The sequence below is a fragment of the Corythoichthys intestinalis genome, chromosome 3, assembly GCF_030265065.1.
Source record: "Corythoichthys intestinalis isolate RoL2023-P3 chromosome 3, ASM3026506v1, whole genome shotgun sequence".
NCBI lineage: Eukaryota > Metazoa > Chordata > Actinopteri > Syngnathiformes > Syngnathidae > Corythoichthys > Corythoichthys intestinalis.
The window spans coordinates 61,174,082-61,194,864 of NC_080397.1; the positions used below are offsets into that span (position 1 = coordinate 61,174,082).

The 20,783-nt window shown below is 36.9% G+C and overlaps 1 protein-coding gene across 4 annotated transcripts in view; it reads right to left on the reverse strand.

Moving 5' to 3' along the window:
- ebf2 (EBF transcription factor 2) overlaps positions 1-16,038 on the reverse strand; it is a 107,454-nt gene extending 91,416 nt beyond the window's left edge. For all 4 annotated transcript variants that reach the window (XM_057832241.1, XM_057832239.1, XM_057832240.1 and 1 more), the window contains exons 1-2: positions 15,530-16,038; positions 4,704-4,860 (exon numbers count right to left, since the gene is read on the reverse strand). In XM_057832241.1, the coding sequence (XP_057688224.1) occupies positions 4,704-4,860; positions 15,530-15,663 (291 nt within the window). In that variant the 5' untranslated portion in view covers positions 15,664-16,038. The remainder of the gene's footprint in view (positions 1-4,703; positions 4,861-15,529) is intronic.
- Positions 16,039-20,783: the final 4,745 nt, after the last annotated feature.

Sequence of the window (20,783 nt, forward strand, 5' to 3'; positions counted from 1 at the left end):
GGTGGTTAATTTGGTTTTATGACAGTCTTATCATGCCGATGCCAAATATAGCGTTACCGGTTAATATGTTTTGGTGTAAATATCTCATAATACAGTGACGACAGCAAATAGTCCAGTGCGACTTATCTATGAACAAATGCTGTTTTCCTGTCAAATTTGCTGGGTAGCGGCTTATAGTCAGCTGCGCCAAAGATTACGGAATTAACCCTTTAAATATAATAAAAGATAAAGGTATATAAATTATATAGTTATATACAGTTATATACATAAACTGTATATATAAGGTTTTTGCATCGGGAGAAAATCTTTTACTTATTACTTATAAATTTTAAAGCAGGTACTTGAGTATTTTTTACTCAATTACTGGATCAATTCATTCAATGAACAATTATCAATCAATTATTTTTTTTCTTAGATATTTGGACTTTCACCTATGTAATTTTTTACACCTGTATGTGTACTTTTACCTCTGTTAAAAAAAAAAATTTAAAAAGTGAGTGCAGTGATCCATCGTTTTTTTGCGGTATTGCGAAGTAGAGGCGGAGTTTATTTACTTTTTTTTTTAATTCGGGTGGGGGGGGTTCAATGTATTTATCAAGATTTAACAGCATTGGAAAGAGATACATATTAGACATATTTTTTCCCCAAAGTATAGTAAAAATAATACTAATAAATGTTATTTCAAGCATTGCAAATGTAATAATTATGATATAAATTAGATAGAAAACATGCATATATTTCAACATTTTTAAATGAAATACAGTAGTACCTCTACATACAAAGTTAATTTGTTCCAGGACCTTGTTTGTAAGTCGAAATGGTCGTATGTCGAGCAGGATTTCCCCATAAGAATACATATTTCATTAATTCGTTCCACAGCACGAAAACCTACAATAAATCCTTAATAAATACTACTGGTACTATTACATATGGCAATTACACATACCAAAACAAATAAAGTATTAGCAAAAACTGGAAAATAAAATAAAAATAATAATTTCTGTAATAATGTAACGAATCAGGTTCTAAGGTGGCGGATGTGTTTTGCGTGCTGTACCTGAACCCACCGCGTGGCTGATATGACAGTGAGATTGGTGCGGTAGAGATTTTACTTTCTCTTTTAATGTCCTGCTGTTGCTGGCATCAATTGTGGTGGACAGTAGGCATGTTGTGTTGTACAAGTTCTGAAATAAATTATTAAAAACCTGACGGACGAAGCTAGCTGTTCATGGACGCGTACACCACACTCATATTTTTCTATCATTTCCATCCTCATTTCAATGGTTAACGTCACCTTTTTATTTTTTTGCCACCTGTACTAACATTGTTGGAACCCATGTTGATTTCTCTTACAAGAAAATCCGCCGTGCTTCCTTATTGTGGGAAAACAAACTGCGGCGCTGTCATAAATCTGCGTATTTCAAGCATGTCATCGGATGTTGAAACAAATGCCGAGTTAAATTTTACGCCGGATGTCGAAAAAATCGTGTGTGAAAGCAATCGTATTTCGAGGTACCACTGTACCGTATTCATTTTTTTCTATTTTTTTAAATCCGCGATGGACTCAGGGCACAAAATTTGAAGTGCGATATAGTGCGATATGTTTCTCATGCAAACATGGCGAAGCCTTGAGATTGGGTTATGGGAGAAGTTAGGAGTGCTACAAGTGTGTCTGACCATAGCGCTTGTAAGAATGAGCAGCGGTCGACCTTGACGGGAAAACTTCCTTTGCGCCGTGCTTCTACGTCCCTCCGCCCCTCCACCACCTCTCTTCCTCACCATTTCTTTCTCATCTTCTACCTCTACTGGTCTTTCTAAGTGGTCTCAAAGGAATGCGCTCTGGTCCAATAACCCAGGAGGCATCTCAGAGATGAGAGCAAGGGGAGAAGAACAAGAAGGCTGGGGGAGCAGAGCAACTGGGGAAAAAGGCAAGACGGCAAATTAAGATGCATGGAGATAAGTTGGAAAAGTGAGGATGCTAGAATTTGTAGCATCGCAAGATAGATTGATGCCTGGCTTTGTAGGTTTTATCAAAAATAAACAGAAGCCTGTTTATTTTGTCATGCCGTTGCTCTACCTTTGCATAATTACAAAGCCAAAACAGATGCCAGGGTAACCATGCAGAAAATGAACCCACTGGCACACACTGACAGCTTTCAACCCTGGCATTAACACACACACACATAATTCTCAGTGAACCTCAGTGACGCGAGAAGTGGGGTGCTGAGGGTGCTGCAGCACCCCCTGGTGTTGGGGAGGGGAAAAAGTGTTTTGGTAGATTTTTTTGTTGTTGTTGGTGAAAATAAATCAATAAAAACATTGAAACAGTAGTGTCTTTAACTTTGGGGATTAAATATACTGTTATTTTCGGACTATAAGGCGTACCTGACTATAAGACGCAACCCACCAAATTTGACACTACTGTCCTCACTGTATTATGGAATATTTACACCAAAAGATATTAACCGGTAACACTTTATTTGACAGCGGCATCATAAGACCAAATGAACCATCATGAACCATCATTGCTTCAAGAAGCTTCATTTGGCCACCACTGCTCCCTTGGGGGAGACAGTCAACCTCTGCTGTCAACACAGTTGTCGTCCAACATGCCTCCTAGCATGCATTGCAATGCTCCAGATTTAAATAACAATCAGAATTAAAAGCTGGAATTTCTAGAGAAATTACTATGGGGCTTTGCTAAGGGGAGATACAGATCTTGGCCGCGCCCAGGTTGACTTAAGGACATTTCGGGGACAATATCAGGTCACTTCCTGTTGATTTGGGGGCATTTTGGGGAAGTGTCCTGGTCGTATAGGTCATTTGGGGATGTTGGGGGGACATGTCCTTGTCATTTCAGGTCATTTAGGGACATTTGGGGGACATGTCCTGGTCATATCAGGTCATTTGGGACAGTTTGGGGGACATGTCCTGGTCATATCAGGTCATTTGGGGGACATGTCCAGGTCATTTGGGGGACGTGTTCTGGTCATATCAGCTCATTTGGGACGTTTGGGAGACATGTCCTGGTCATATGAGGTCATTTAGGAACATTTGAGGGACATGTCCAGGTCATTCAGGGACATTTCGGGGACATGTCCTGGTCATATCAGGTCATTTGGAGACATTTGAGGGGCATGTCCTGGTCATATCAGGTTATTTGGGGACATGTGGGGTACATGTCCTGGTCATTTGGGGGACGTTTTCTGGTCATATCAGGTCATTTGGGATGTTTGGGGGACATGTCCTGGTCATATCGGGTCGTTTGGGGACATGTGGGACATGTCCTAGTCAAGTCAGGTCATTTGGGGGACATGTCCTGGTCGTATCAGGTCATTTGGGGACAGTTGGGCGACATGTCCAGGTAATTTGGGGACATTTGGGGGACATGACCTGGTCATATCTGGTCATTTGGGGACATTTTGGGGACATAGGCTGGTCATATCAGGTCATTTGGGTGACGTGTCCTGGTCATATCAGGTCATTTGGGGACGTTTGGGGGACATGTCCTAGTCATATCAGGTCATTTGGGAACATTTGGGGGACCTGAACATGTCCCCCAAATGACATGTGCAGGTCATTTGGGGACATGTCCTGGTCATATCGGGTCATTTGGGGACATTTAGAGGACATGTCCTGGTCATATCAGGTCATTTGGGGACATTTGGAGGACATGTCCTGGTCATATCAGGACACATGGGAACAGTTCAGTGACATGTCATAACAATCAGAATTCATGTATGGAGCTAATTCCAGTTGTTTCAATAATTGCTAGTTATGGTATTTGGTAACACTTTATTTGACAATGGCGCCATAAGACTGTCATTAGAAAACCATAATTATGACATGAAACTGTCATGAGCATTAATGAATGCTTATAAGAGATGTTTTTTCATGTCATCCAGCAAATTATCTCTTTTGAATGGACGTAAAAGATCAGAGTTGGACATAAATGGAGTTAGTGACATAATTTGCCAGATGACACTTAATGACATCTGTCAAAAGCAATCAGTAATGCTCATGATGGTGTCATATCATAATTATGACAGTCTTATGACAGTGTTATGACGCCGCTTTCAAATACAGTATTACCTATTTACCCAAATAAATCAACAAATAGGCCGCACTGCACTATAAGCTGTTTGAATAGAGTAAAAATCCGTGCCGCGGATACTCTGTGTATGGAGAAAACGCGCGAGCATGACAAATTTGGACCGAAACAGCTGTTTTCGGATGGGAAAAACTAACCTCAGCACCCCTTGCTATGAGCGACTTGCAGCGCCCCTGTAGAACCTGACTTGACAAGATCTCAGGGGCTCACACATGGTCACAAGTGTCTGTCAACATTGGGCATGAGGCCACAGTCCATTACTAGTTTTCAACCGGACTCCAACCTGAGGAATTCAACACCCACTCTAGTGGTGCTGTTTTGAGAGGAGACTTTGATGATTAGCTTTCAAGAGGATTGGGAATCATTTGCATTTTTTTTTTTAAGTAGTGGTGGCCCCCGCCTTTTAATGAGGCGAGCTGCTAATTAGTCATTAGATATTCTTTTTCAATCGCACATCATCAGCTCACTGAGGGTATACAGAGTTTGTGTAAGCATGAAGCCATCAGCTGTTCCGCGCGTTTCATCAAAAGGAGCAACTGCTCTCCGTGGAAGGGAAATCTGCTGTCGTGTATGCGTGTACTTAGTCACACACCTTGTCATGTTCCACAAAATCCACAAAGGCCGTCCTCTCCACTTCCACGGGCTGGCCGTGTCTATCGTAGAGCGCCAGCACAAAGTGGAAGAAGTTGGACTTGCGCAGGTTGGAAGGAGGTTGCTTCTCAAAGTGAGCTCTGGATAAGGCCACGCCACTGCAAATGAAAACTTGTCACACTATGGTCTCGGGAGAAAATTTGTTTCATATATGAAATGAAACTCAAATGACAACTTGTCAAATTCTAGAGAGATTTTTTTTTTTTTTTCATAAATGAAAAGAAATAGCCTTCGTGGCATGTCAAGACATTAGTGTGATAATAGTCACTATTAATTTCCTTTAATTAACATTTTAAAATTGCCGAAAACACTCAGGTGACTTGAAGTTCCGCTATGAGACCCCCAATACGGGCAAATTTCAAAATTGTCCAATATGCATGTGTGATACATCATTGGAAAGCTTAAAATCTCTATTTTCTGGGGGAAGAAAAATTGGCAACACTTCATAATAACGATCCGTTTTACTAGTTAATAGATCATTAGTAAACTGTTGATAAATGATTTATTGTTGATTTGTGAAGTGTTTGTTAAGCATTGACAGGGTGCTCCAATATGGTTGACCCCATTCTAAATGCCAATGCTAGTTGATGGATCTTAATAAAACTATATACACTTTATGTTGAAGGTCATAAGTTTTATCGGTTAAATATACAAAGAAAAGTACAAATATTTGTTGGTTCTATGGCAGATTTTCATAAATGTGCAACATGAGCGCTGCCTGCAAAATGCCTTCTCAAAATGCCTTTTCTTTTGAAGTGAACGGCATTTCTTAACCTGAAAAGATAGAAATGCCAAACGTTACACACAAAAACTTGAAACGTTTCTATACAAACTGTGTTTCAGGCTAAGAACACCATGTAAATGCTTGACAAACTTAACAAATACTTCACAAATCAACAATAAATCATTTATCAACAGTTTACAAATTTACGGAGCCCCTAAGGTGACATGGAAGAAGAAGAAAAAAAACAGAGAGGAAAAAAAAAAGTTGAATATTTTTTTCTGTCAAAGCAAAAAAAAAAAAAAAAAATGCCCCGGGAAAAAAAAGACCCGGAAGTAAAAAAAAGTTGAGGTTGAAAAAAAAAAAAAAATGCCCGGGGAAAAAAAAAACACAAAAGTGAAAAAAAAAAAAAAAATGCCCTGGAAAAAAAATCATGAAAGTAAAAAAAAAAAATTATTGCCCCGAAAAAAAAAAGACCCGGAAGTAAAAAAAATAAAAATAAAAAAATAAATGAAAAAACACATAATTCCACTTTTTATACGTGCGTTTTGCAGGTAAACAATGGCAACAATGGGGCGTGATCACCCGTGGAGCAGGTTAATTGAGTTTTCCTTTGAAATAGGCCTAAAATATGATGACATAAGATCAATTCTTGATATTAAGCACGGTTTCCAAATAAGCAGAAGACATTTGAAGCGAGTTTTAACCTCAACCGGACATTTTCGTCAGAAAACGTTCTGTGATTTGGCGGTCCTCGTTGACTTCATTCGCAACCAATTGCTATACTTCGGACAGCTACATGGTTACAGATGGATGTACAGCAAATGCAGAGAACACGGGCTCCACGTAAGAAAAGAGGACGTTCGCCTGGTGCGATAACGCCACTCCTCTCGGGTCCAACTCTTTCAGCACTAGTTTGATCACGCCCCATTGTTGCCATTGTTTACCTGCAAAACGCATGTATAAAAAAGTGGAATTATGTATTTTTTCATTGTTTTATTTTTACTTCCGGGTCTTTTTTTTCAGGGCAATTTTTTTTTTTTTTTACTTTCGTGTTTTTTTTCCCGGGCATTTATTATTTTTTTTACTTTCGTGTTTTTTTTTTTACCCGGGCTTTTTTTTTTTCAGGGCTTTTTTTTTTCAACCTCAACTTTTCTTTTTTACTTCCGGGTCTTTTTTTTTTTTTTCTGGGGCTTTTTTTTTTTTTTTTTTGCTTCGACTTTTTTTTTTTTGCTTTGACAGAAAAAAATATTTCGTGTCCCTTTAGGGGCGCTATTTTTTTTTTTTTAACGTCAACATTTTTTTTTCCTCTTTTTTTTTTTTTCTTCTTCCATGTCACCTTAGGGGCTCCGTATAAAACGGATAGTTATTATGAAGTGTTACCGAAAAATTTTGAACAGGAGGGCATTTAAAAAAATAAAAATAAAAAATAAAAAGTTTTTTTAAACAGCAAAACCCTATCTGGAGGCGACAGCACGCGAGAGCAGAATTACAGACGCCGTTACTTTAATGAGATATTATCGCGTACTTACCTTGTTTTGATCCAAAAACTCCATGTTGTATGTATCACCAAGTGTCAAGACACAGTTGTGAATGCCCATAGCTGGATTTTTGGGGAATTTTATGGGTGAAACATGGCAATATAACAAGGGTCGCGATGCAGAAATAGCAGACATCAAGGAGTGGTCGAGATTTTCTTTTTCATATATTTACCCCTTTAAAAAATTTTTTTTTAAATTTATTTTCTTTGTTTGGATCGATTATTTACTGTATCATCTAACATATCGAAGAAAATGCAGCAGTAACAAAAACAAAAATACAATTAAGTAGGGCTGTCAAACGATTAAAGATTTTAATCGAGTTAATTACAGCTTAAAAATTAACTAATCGTAATTAATCGCAATTCAAACCATCTTTAAAAAATGCCATATTTTTCTGTAAATTATTGTTGGAATGGAAAGATACAAGACGGACATATACATTCAACATACGGTACATAAGTACTGTATTTGTTTAGTATAATAATAAATCAACAAGATGGCATTAACATTATTAACATTCTGTTAAAGCGATCCATGGATAGAAAGACTTGTGGTTCTTAAAAGATAAATGTTAGTACAAGTTATAGAAATTTCATATTAAAACCCCTCTTAATGTTTTGGTTTTAATAAAATTTGTAAAATTTTCCATCAAAAAATAAACTAGTATCCCGTCATTGTTGATGTCAATAATTACACAATGCTCATGGGTGCTTAAGCCCATAAAATCAGTCGCACCCATAAATATTAGACATCAATTAATGATTCTTAGCTAAAAATGACAGACATTTTGAACGATAAATAAAATTAATTTCCTTATTTTTATTATTGGGTTAAAACAAAAGCGGTTGAGCGACGTCTGTAAAAAGGGGTTTTCAGGGTAAAAGGGACAAATTAAAAATAGTTCGGGGGCCTAATGCGCCATGAATCTGCTATGGCAGTATATAGACATATTGTTCTATCAAACACAACAGTTCTTTTGGCTTAAAATACAGTAGTTTATTTTAAAGAGGGGTGCAAGAGCAGAAACTGCTTTTTCAGTCTTGTCTGTGTTTTCCGCCAGATATTATGTACACTCAAAAAAATTAAGCACAGTATTTATGCAAGAGTCTTATTTCAAGTGGTTACACACAACTGCTTTAACTACAGTGATCCCTCGCTACTTTACGCTACTTTGCGCCCTCAGTCCATCGCGGATTTTTTTTTAAATTAAAAAAAAAATTAAAAATTCAGTATTTCATAGACCTTTCCTGATCCAATAATGTAGTCTCTTTTCCTGGTCAGGCAGTGGACTGGAGTTGCTTATTAAAGTTAACGATGATTGCCGGTCGGTTAAGGTTTGATCTGGCCAGAGACTCTTTCTTCAAAGTATTGCATGCGTAAATCATCGTTTAACTTGTTAAACAGTTGCTGTGGCAACTCATTGTGTGTAAATGAGCAGATTGAGTGGACTCACTCAATGAAGCATTTAATAAAGACAAGCATTTTTAACTTGTTAAATAGTTGCTAAGTGAGCAGCCTGAGTGGACTCACTCAATGAAGCATATAATAATGACAGGCATTATTATACTATACTTTATTCTTGTTTAAAAATAATTTGGTGGGAAAGTAAAATGTGTAAAACAAAATTATTACATTTGAAGTGCTTAAAAAACATTCATTAATATATATATATATATACAGTATATATGGCGGAAAACACAGAAAAGGCTGAAAAAGCCGATTCAGTAATGGTAGCAGATTCATGGCGCACTAAGCCTCCGAACTATTTTTAATTTGTCCGTTTTACCCTGGAAATCCCCGTTTACAGACGTCGCACGACAGCTTTTGTTTCAACCTAGCTATAAAAGTGTATGTATTATTATTCAAAATGTCTGTCATTTTTAGCTTAGAATCATTAATCAATGTCAAATAATTTCGTTTTTAAAAAAAAAAACGACTTTAAAGAATTATTCACTCGTATATTTTAAACTTTTAAACAAATTACGTCACAATGAGAAAAAAAAATGGTGTCTGTAAGTAAGTCACGGATATCTACCTCATAACTATCGCTTAATTGTATTTTTCTTGTTACTGTCGCATTTTCCCCGATATGTTAGATGATAAATAATAGATCCAGACAAAGAAAAATTGAAAAATAACATTTAAAAGGGTAAATATATGAAAAAGAAAATCTCGACCACTCCTTGATGTCTGCGATTTCTGCATCGCGACCCTTGTCATATTATCATGTTTCACCCATAAAATCCCCCCGAAAAATGAAACGAAACTCATTTTATTTCATACTGTTCCTTTTTTGTTTTCATGTCTACACTCTCATTTTATTGTCGCATCCTTGCATCACATACTATTTTCATGGCGTATAAAGACGCAAATTTTATGAGAGACAGTGAGAACCAAAAGTTGTTTTTGCCATGTGGCAAAAAAGGATTTTACCATGTGGCATTTTTTCTTTGCCATGTGGCATTTTTTTTCGCCATGTGGTATTTTTTTTTTTTTGCCATGTGGCAAAATGCCATATGGCAAAATGGATTTTGACATGTGGCATTTTATGGGTACGTGGCAAAATGGATTTTGGTTTGTGGCATTTTTTGGTGGGCGAATGTGGCACTTTTTGTGGTATATGTCAGTTTGGTAGCACATGCACGTCCATTCCATTGACGTCTATGCACGTCCAAATTTTCCATTCATTTTAAATAGCAGAAAAACGTATGGCTGTGATTTTTGACCATACACTTTACATTAGAGCGCATTGACATTCAACTGGAACCCAAGTCAGGCTATGACAGTGACGGCTATGCACGCCCAAATTTTCCATTCATTTGAAATGGCAGAAAAACGTGTGTGGCTGTGATTTTTGACCATACACTTTACATTACAGCGCATTGACATTCAACAAGCACCCAAGTCAATGCGTTGTAAACCCCCCCCTCCAAAAAAAGCGACAAACCAAAATCCATTTTGCCACCTGGCAAAAAACTGCCACATGGCAAAATCCTTTTTGCATCATGGGAAAAAAATGCCACATGGCAAAATCCATTTTGCCACATGGCAAAAAAAATGCCGCATGGCAAAATCCATTTTGCCACATGGCAAAACAAAATGCCACATGGCAAAGAAAAAAGGGCACATGGCAAAATCCATTTTGCCCCATGGCAAACAGCACTTTTAGTTCTCGCAACAAACCAGAATCCCTTTCCCCACGTTCCAAAATAATGCCACATGGCAAAATCCATTTTGCCACATGGGGATAAAAAATGACACATGGCAAAATCCATTTTGCCACATGGCAAAAAAAATGACACATGGCAAAATCCATTTTGCCACATGGCAAACATGACTTTTGGTTCTCGCAACAAACCAGAATCCATTTTCCCACGTTCCAAAATAATGCCACATGGCAAAATCCATTTTGCCACATGGCAAAAAAATGCCACATGGCAAGGAAAAAAGGCCACATGGCAAAATCCATTTTGCCACATGGCAAACAGCACTTTTGGTTCTCGCAACAAACCAGAATCCATTTTCCCACATTCCAAAAAAAATGCCACATGGCAAAGAAAAAAGGCCACATGGCAAAATCCATTTTGCCACATGGCAAACAGCACTTTTGGTTTTCGCAACAAATCAGAATCCATTTCCCACATTCCAAAATAATGCAACATGTCAAAATCCATTTTGCCACATGGGGAAAAATGCCACATGGCAAAATCCATTTTGCCACATGGCAAAAAAAATGCCACATGGCAAAATCCATTTTGCCACATGGCAAATACCACTTTTGGTTCTCGGCCCTGCTGAATTTTATTGTATTTATTTATTTATATATTATTATTATTATCTACACAGTTCCGGCTGTAGGCCTGCAACTACCGATTATTTTCATAATCGATTAATCGGACGATTAATTAAACGATTAATCGATTCATTGGATAAATGTCACATTTTTTCTTTCACCTTCACAATTTACCTTGAAGTTGTTTTAGGCAAGTTTTATGTAACAACGAATAAAAATTGGATGACTGTTTCCTTCAAAAATATTTTTATTACAGCTTCCTGACTTAATTGTCTATAACTGTATTGGTTATCAAATTCGTTGGCAACTAATTTATTAATCGATTTAATCGATTAGTTGTTGGAGCCTTATTGTTGGAGCCTCATTAGGAAGCTAGTTTAGTCAATAAGATTTCCAAAAATTGGCAAAAATTTGAATTGTTTTCCAAACTAAAAGCAGTTTTTGTTCACGTCCTACTTTGACTTAACAAAAATAGAACGAAGAAATCTGCTAATATTTACAACTGAGAAGTTACATGTATGTTATAATTTCAAGAATTTAGACAAGTTTACGGTGAAGAAGGTCCTAAACGATTAATTGGTTATCAAAATAGCTGTCGATTAATTTGCTAATCGATTACTTGTCGATTAATCGATTAATTGTTGCACCTCTATCTTGCTGCCTGTAGATGTGTTATTTCTTCCTCATGAATAAAACCTGGAAATTGAGGGCAAACCAGTCCAAAACCTGGTTTAAAATGCCACTTTGCCTAAATTTAGTCAGCGTACAAACTAGGGTTCTGTGTTTCTTAACCTTCATCGAACCCCATTTAAGAACCACTGTTCTAGGACGTTCATTTACTCCCCCCTTTATCAGAGTGTCCAAGGTTAGATTGAACCCACGACCACAGAACTGTGAGGTGGACGTGCTAACCACTGTGCCACCCCCATCATGAGAACTATTTTTAAATGAGAATAACGAAAATGCTTGCCAAACACACTTGTAAGCCAAAACTTAGTTTAAACAAAACATAGTTTAACTTGTTAAACAGTTGCTGTGGCAACTCATTTTGTGTAAGTGAGCAGCTTGAGGGGATTTGAGTGGACTCACTCAATGAAGCATTTAATAGAGACAAGCGTTTATCTACTTTTTAAAAATGGATTGGGTGTTTCCTTTTTTTTCCTTGTTTAAAATTCATTCGGTGGGAGAGTAACATGTTCAAAACTTATCATAGTTATTAGAATTGAAGTGATTAAAAACCATTTATCGAAAAATATTTTTGGCAGAAAACACAGACAAGGCTGAAAAAGCAGTTTCTGCTCTTGCACCCTTCTTTAAAATAAACTGCTGTTTTTCAAGCCAAAAGAACTGTTCTGTTTGATAGAACAATATGTCTATCTCTTGCCATAGCAGATTCATGGCGCATTAAGCCCTCAAACTATTTTAAATTTGTCCGTTTTACCCTGAAAACCTTTTACAGATGTCGCGCAACCGCTTTTGTTTCAACAAGCCATTAAAAGAACGTAAGTAATTATATTTTTTATACGAAATGTCTGTCATTTTTAGCTTTGAATCATTAAGTGATGTCTAATATTTTATTTAAAAAAAAAAAAAAAACTTTGAAAAATTATTTACTCGCATATTTTAAACCTTTAAACAAATTACCTCACAATGAAAAAAAATGGTGTCTGTAAATAAGTCACAGATATGTACCTCATAACTATCGCATAATTTTATTTGTGTTGTTACTGTCGCATTTTCCCGATATGTTAGATGATAAAAAAATGTTACAAACAAAGAAAAATTGAAAAAAAAAAAACTTTTAAAAGGGTAAATACATGAAAAAGAACATCTCAACCACTCCTTGATGTCTGTGATTTCTGCATCGCGACCCTTGTTATATTACCATGTTTCACCCATAAAATCCCCCAAAAATCCGGCCATTCACATCTGTGTCTTGACACTCGGTGATAACATGCTACATGGAGTTTTTGGATCGAAAGAGGTAAGTTCACGATAATATCTCGTTAAAATCGTGGCGTCTTTAATTATGCTCTCTCATGCTCTCACCTCCAGTCAGGGTTTAGGGGTTAATTTTTTTTTCAATGGCCTCCTGTTCAAAAAATTTCTTCCCCCAGAAATATGAGATTTTAAGTTTTCCAATGATGTATCACACATGCATATCAGACAATTTTTAAATTTGGCCAAATTGGGGGTCTCAGAGCGGAACTTCAGGTCACCTGAGTGTTTTCTGCCAGATACATAATTATATATATATATATATGTATGTATTTATTCAGATTTCATTGGAAAGAGATACGTATAAGACGTATATATATATATATATATATATATATATATATATATATATATATATATATGTATATATATATATATGTATATATATATAGAAGTTGAGCACTCAAAAAAGTCGAGCACTCCAAAAAACAACAACTTTTAAATAGGTGTGTTCATTTTATGTACACATTAGCTTTGTGTTTTTAGAAATTACTGAATCAATTCTTGTATTTATTATGTAAATGAGTCAATTAAACAGTTATGAAAAAGCGTTGCTTAACTTTTAAGTAGGTGTTTTTCATGGTATATACACATTAGCTTTGTGTGTTTTTTTTAAAATTGATAAATGAATGAATCTGTTTTTGTCTTCATTATGTAAGAGAGTCAATTAAAAGACTTGTGAAAAAGCATATATACGTAACGTGAATGCACAAATTGAAAAAGACTTTTGTCACTCTGAGGTTGCAGTAGCTGCCACTACAGTGATCCCTCGTTTTTCACGGTTAATGGGGACTAGAACCCGCTGCGATAAGTGAAAAACCGCTATGTAGCGCCCCCATGTGTGTTCAATGTATTTATTCAGATTTCATTGGAAGGAGATACGTATAAGACGTGTATATATATTATATATATATATATATATACACACATCTTATACGTATCTCTTTCCATACGTATAAGACGTGTATATATATTATATATATATATATATATATATATATATACACACATCTTATACGTATCTCTTTCCAGTGAAATCTGAATAAATACATTGAACACACATGGGGGGCGCTACGTTGCGGTTTTTCACTTATCGCAGCGGGTTCTAGTCCCCATTAATATAATAATGTATAATATAATAATGTATATATATATACACGTCTTATACGTATCTCTTTATTTATATATATATATATATATATATATATATATATATATACGTCTTATACGTATCTCTTTCCAATGAAATCTGAATAAATACATTGAACACACATGGGGGGCGCTACGTCGCGGTTTTTCACTTATCGCAGCGGGTTCTAGTCCCCATTAACCGTGAAAAACGAGGGATCACTGTAGTGGCAGCTACTGCAACCTCAGAGTGACAAAAGTATTTTTCAATTTGTGCATTCACGTTACGTATATATGCTTTTTCACAAGTCTTTTAATTGACTCTCTTACATAATGAATACAAAAACAGATTCATTTATTTATTTATTTTTAAAAAAAACGCACAGAGCTAATGTGTATATACCATGAAAAACACCTATTTAAAAGTTAAGCAACGCTTTTTCATAACTGTTTAATTGACTCATTTACATAATAAATACAAGAATTGATTCAGTAATTTCTTAAAAACACAAAGCTAATGTGTACATAAAATGAACACACCTATTTAAAAGTTGTTGTTTTTTGGAGTGCTCGACTTTTTTGAGTGCTCAACTTCAGATTCACTTGTAACTTTTTGACACATTTCTCCAAATCGGCTTCAAAACCAACTGCGACTTTCACAATTACAGTATTGCAATGATTGTTTCAAGTGAGACAATAAATGACATGATGACAAGAAAAAGGATGATTTGGAAGGGGTCACAAAACATTTATTTATTGTAGACTTCATGTTGATTCAATAACATTATATTTGTTTTTTTAAATCTTAGCAAAATACTGTTTAAAAAAGGGGCCCTAAATTGTGCGTCTAATGTTTATTTCAGTTGAGCGCAAATACGTTTGAAATACATAACATTTCTGTATGTATGCACTTTTTTTAATAACAAATTATATAAAGAAATAAGTACTTCTACGTTAATCACTATAATTTTTTAAACCAATGAATGAATTCCCCGTTTCTTTTAAATATATTGTGCATTAGATAAAATCTTTTATCTTTTATTTCCCGATAAATGTGGATTGTAACGGTAAGTTTTTAAACATGCACGCACAAGAACATATATCTAGAATTCGTTTTATAGCCAAACATGAGAAAACAGACAAATGAGAGAATCAAAGTGTTTCCATTTCTGTTTTGAAGTTTATTTTATTTTATTGTAATTGTTTTTGATTGATAATAGAAAGAAATATGCGCCATAAATCATTTTCCCCCATAACTTCCAAAAGCATTCAGCACTGCAAAGTTAGTCATGAACTTCATGTTCCTCGATTCGTAACACGTTTTTCTTAACAGTTTTTCAATGCAATTTTTCGATATCCGTTGCCTGTAAAATTATTTGTCATTATTGTGACAATTTTTATGCGCGTTTTGCATTTAAACACGACTTATTTCATTCTTTCGGCCCGTGACAAGAAGACAATTTTGCAACAAGTTTACGGCGCGTTCGATTCGAAAGTCATAATTCAGACATTTTTAACAAGTTTCTTTTTCATCCATGGATGATCATAATAAATCATTTTTTAAAATTACTGTGTATGTACATTACCTTTGCGCTGCGATGTTGGCATCCACCACGCCAACGTTACGCACCCAGGAGCGAACTGGATCCATCTCCTCTCCAAGAGTTCTCTCTTTTAATCCGCTCACTTCTCGCATCAAATGCTCCTGAATCCCAAACATTTAAGCCCTGTCCTCAATAGTGGGTGCACTTTTTGGAAACTCAAAAAAAGTCAGGCGGGGAGGTAAAGCAAGCGGACAAACTCAGCCCGAAAACAGGCGATGCGCTCCTCCGGGTCACATGCAAAAAAACTAAAAATGAAGAAAACCCGTTTTAGAACTTAAAGTTGCTGATCAAGTAAAATGTTTTGGAGTGTTTCTCGATATGAATCCACTTGAAAATGCGTTTAGAACCAAGTGAATAAAGAGATCCCGTCACAGTTTTCAATCATGGTCCAAGTATGCGCCAGCAATCTGCTGGTGCAACTCTTAACTCCTAACGCAATATTGTTTTGCGAGTGTGGTCGTCAATGCAAACGAGCAGCCCGGATCCAAAACAGTTGGTCCGAGGGTCAGGAGGCTTGAAGTGAAGCACCGTGGTGAAGCATGAATGAGGATGGAGCGTGGAGGAGGAGGGGCCTCCGCCTGGCTGATTCCATAATGTTGCGATGGAAGCTCTCATTGGTGGAAAGTGCATCCCGTTGTTTGGACCACAGCCAGATTCAACATCCACGCCGTCAGGTTTACACTAACTCCTCACTTTCTAAACCAAACCCGGGCGATATGACAAAAATTGTTATCGCGATAAAAGTTTTCGTATCAGTCAAAATTGGTAATTATCACAATCATTTTTCCTTTCAAATTTGAAGCCTGACTTTTGCCCCTGAGTGAAAGTTGGCAAAACCAGATTCTCATTTAACCAGAGACGGGCGAGAAGCAACAGTTAGCGGTCAAATGTGGCGGCATTCCACTTATTATTATTTATTATTGTATTATGTTTATTGTTGTTTTCTGATTGTTGACGCAATAAAGTGGAGAAAGCCATCAATGACTCCTGACTTTTCCCCATGCATTCGGGGCTATTACCACGGCCGGCCCAGCCCATACGCAGACTATACAGCTGCTTAGGGCCCCCGACCACTAGGGGGCCCAGATAGGGGGAAATCTGGCAATTGTTTAATTTATATTCTATTGTGTTTACTACAGTTTGCTTTATTTGACTTTTGTGAGTTTTGATACTTGATTACAAGCTTAAAAAATACAAGTTCTTCCTTAACTTCTTTCCTCTTTTAGAAAAAGGTTTGGCGATATCTACTGTAAGTACTGACAATCATTTGGGATGAGAAGTTTGAAGAATGCAGTGCAACAAAATCTGATTAATATACAAAATATGGTCATATAGGTTGGATTGCATGTATGGGTTTCACAGTACACTGTGACGAAATGGTGGGCCAAAAATATGGGCCCCTTGGCATTATTTTGCTTAGGGCCCCCAAATGGCCTGGCTATTACAATACATTTTTTAAAGACGTTTTTATATAATTGTTATTTTCTATATACAAGAGGTTCCGGATCTGCCCAAATAAGTCCTGGAATACTGGGAGGCCAAAATCAAGAGGTGTCGGATCTTGTTCTGGCAGGATCCGGCGCAAATTAACCCCTGATTATTATATTGCAGCGTCAACAAGGCGATGCTAACTTGGTGACGATAAAGCACACTCAGCAAGAAAACAGCACATTATTTTAAATTAATTGTACTCACCTGGACGCCACGAACTGTATGTAAAAAAAAAAAAAAAAAAAGTTGCCCAAGAATTTAAAAGGACACTTGCCACACTAAATGCTAATGCTAATGAGAACGCTAATGTTATGCTAAGATCAGCTAGATCATCAGCTCTATCCAGACAGCTGTCAAAATCAGACAACTTGAGTTTCTTTCAAACAAATTGTAGAAATGCGCCCCTTCACATCCTCAGTAATGCTAATCGTATTGCAAAGATGGGAAAAGAAAAAATAGATTACTCACGATTGAAAAAAAAAAAACGCTGTTTGAAAGGCTGTCACAGTGGTATGGAAAAGTATCTGAACCTTTTGGAATTTCTCACATTTCTGCATAAAATCACCATCAAATGTGATCGGATCTTTTTCAAAATCACACAGATGAAAAAAACTGTCTACTTTAACTAAAACCACCCAAACATATATCGGTTTTCATATTTTAATGAGAATAGCATGCAAACAATGACAGACGGGGGGGAAATAAGTAAGTGAACCCTCTGCTTAAGACAACTTAACGAGGAATTGAAACCAGTTTTTACCACACACTTTAAGTCAGGGTGTGCCCAAATACTAATGAGTGGTTTAAAGCTGCCCTGCCCACTATAAAACACACATCGGGTTAGAATTGTCTTGATGAGAAGCACTGTCTGATGTGCATCATGGCTTGGTCAAAAGAGCTGTCCGAAGACCTTCGATCAAGGATTGTTGATTTGTATGAAGCTGGGAACAGATACAAAACCATCTCTAAAAGTCTGGATGGTCATTAATCAACAGTCAGAGAAGTTGTCTACAAATGGAGAGTTTGCCACTGTTGCTTCCCTCCCAAGGAGTGGCCGTCCACCAAAGATGACGCCAAGAGTTCAGCGCAGAATACTCGTAGAGGTAAAAAGGAACCCTGGAGTGTCTGCTAATGACTTACAGAAATCACTGGCACAGTTCAATATCTCTGTGCACACATCAACTATATTTAAAACTATGGCCAAGAATGTTGTTCAGAGGAGGACTCCACGGAGGAAGCCACTGCTGTCTAAAATAAACCCATTGTTGCTCGTTTAATGTTCGCAAAAAGACATTTGGACACTCCACAGAAGTTTTGGCAAAATATTTTGTGGACTGATGAAACCAAAGTTGAATTGTTTGGGAGTAACACACAAGGTCATGTGTGGAGGAAAACTGGAACAGCTCACCAACATCAACACCTCATCCCCACCGTTAAGCATGATGGAGGGAGCATCATGATTTGGGGCTGTTTTGCTACCTCAGGGCCTGGACAACTTGCAATCATTAATGGAAGAATGAATTCAAAAGTTTATCAGGATGTTTTGCAGGAAAACCTGAGGCCGTCTGTCAGACAGTTGAAGTTAAAAAGAGGATGGATACTGAAATAAGACAATGATCCAAAACACAGAAGTAAATCGACTTCAGAATGGTTTCAGAAGGACAAAATACACATCCTGGAGTGGCCAAGTCAAAGTCCAGACTTGAACCCCATTGAGATGCTGTGGCATGACCTAAAGACAGCGATTCATGCCAGACATCCCAGGAATCTGACTGAACTACAGCAATTTACTAGAGAAGAATGGGCCAAGATTAGTCCTGATTGATGTGCCAGACTGATCTGCAGCTACAGGAAGCGTCTGGTTGAAGTTATTGGTGCCAAAGGGGAGGGGGGCACAAAATATTAATGTGATGCTTCAATCATTGTTTGCATACTATCCTCATTAAAATATGAAAACTAATAAATGTATTAGTGGTTTTCGTTAAAGCAGACACTGTTCTTTCATCTGTGAGATTTTGACAAAGATCAGCTCACATTTGATAGTGATTTTATGCAGAAATGTGAGAAATTCCAAAAGGTTCTGAAACTTTTTCATACCACTGTATATCGTCTATAGTGTTAGGGTCCATAGGGTTAGTTAGTTAATGTTGATATCAAACCTACACCCTTCATCATAATATTTATTTCTCTACATCAGGGCATGTTTTAGCCAAAACATTTGCTTTTTTTTTCTTGTTCAAAATATGAAGTTTTGCTCGAGCCTGTTTCCTTCCCCCTTGGCCTATTGTCTCAATGGCTGTAGGACAATGTCACAATGACAGTGTAAATCTCCCCCTCTTGCCGCAGCCCACCATCTGCCGCCAGCGCGGGACAAAGTCAGATGTTCCCCCCAATTATGAGAGCCGTCCCTAAGAGTCGTGCTGCGCCCCCCCAACACACACGAGCACACACACAATCCCCCCTCTGCATTGTCGCCTTGTCCCCCGCACACGTCCGCTCACATGATTGACAGCTCCAATGCAGCCTGCAAACTTTTTGGACATTCCTTCACTGTTTACTAGCTAGGCTTGAATTAAAATCTACAATACATGCATATTTTACTTTTACATTCATAACTGGCTCTAACTTGTATCTTTTTTTTGTATCCATTTTAACATGTATATTTTATCAGTGTTTTACAGTGGGGCAAATAAGTATTTAGTCAACCACCAATTGTGCAAGTTCTCCTACTCTAAAAGATTAGAGAGGCCTGTAATTGTCAACATGGGTAAACCTCAACCATGAGAGACAGAATGTGGGGAAAAAAACAGAAAATCACATTGTTTGATTTTTAAAGAATTTATTTCCAAATTAGAGTGGAAAATAAGTATTTGGTCAACTACAAACAAGCAAGAGTTCTGCCTGTCAAAGAGGTCTAACTACTTCTAACGAGGTCTAACGAGGCTCCAATCGTTACCTGTATTAATGGATCATGTTTTAACTAGGGCTGTCAAAATTATCGCGTTAAAGGGCGGTAATTAATTTTTTAAAATTAATCACGTTAAAATATTTGACGCAATTAACGTAAATGCGGATTAAAATGACAGCAATGTCATGTCCAGTTGTTCCTTGTGTTTTTTTGTCTCCCTCTGCTGGTGCTTTGGTGCGACTGATTTTATGGGTTTAAGCACATGAGCATTGTGTAATTATTGACATCAACAATGGCCAGTGTTGTTAATCTTACTGAAAAAAAGTAATTAATTATAGTTACAAATTACTTCTCCCAAAAAGTAATTGCGTTAGTAACTCAATTACCTGAATGTAAGAGTAATTAGTTACTTGGCAAAGTAATTGGTGATAATTACTTTTTTTTCCCCCTCAAAAACAAAACAAACAAAAAAAAAACATTGGCCACACTATGTGAAGTTTTTTGTGAAGGTTTTTGGTACAATTGGCCCGAGCCCAATTCTTAACCCTAACCTGCCACCCTAACCCTAACCCTAATTTACCCTTTACCCTGAATCAACTGTTAAAAGTTGTTAAAATTGCTCCCATTATTGCATTAGTTCCCTTCTCTCTACTTTCGACATATGAAAGTTTTAAAACTGTTTCATCATTTAAAGATAGATTCAAGTCAAGATTTTGCCGATTTAGAAGTATTTTAGATAAAAAGTTACTTAGGTTCGCTAGGAAGGTTCTCTACAACAGAGCCGTCCTAAAAAGCCTACTGCTTTAAGATGGCGGCTGTCTACTAACGCATTTAGTG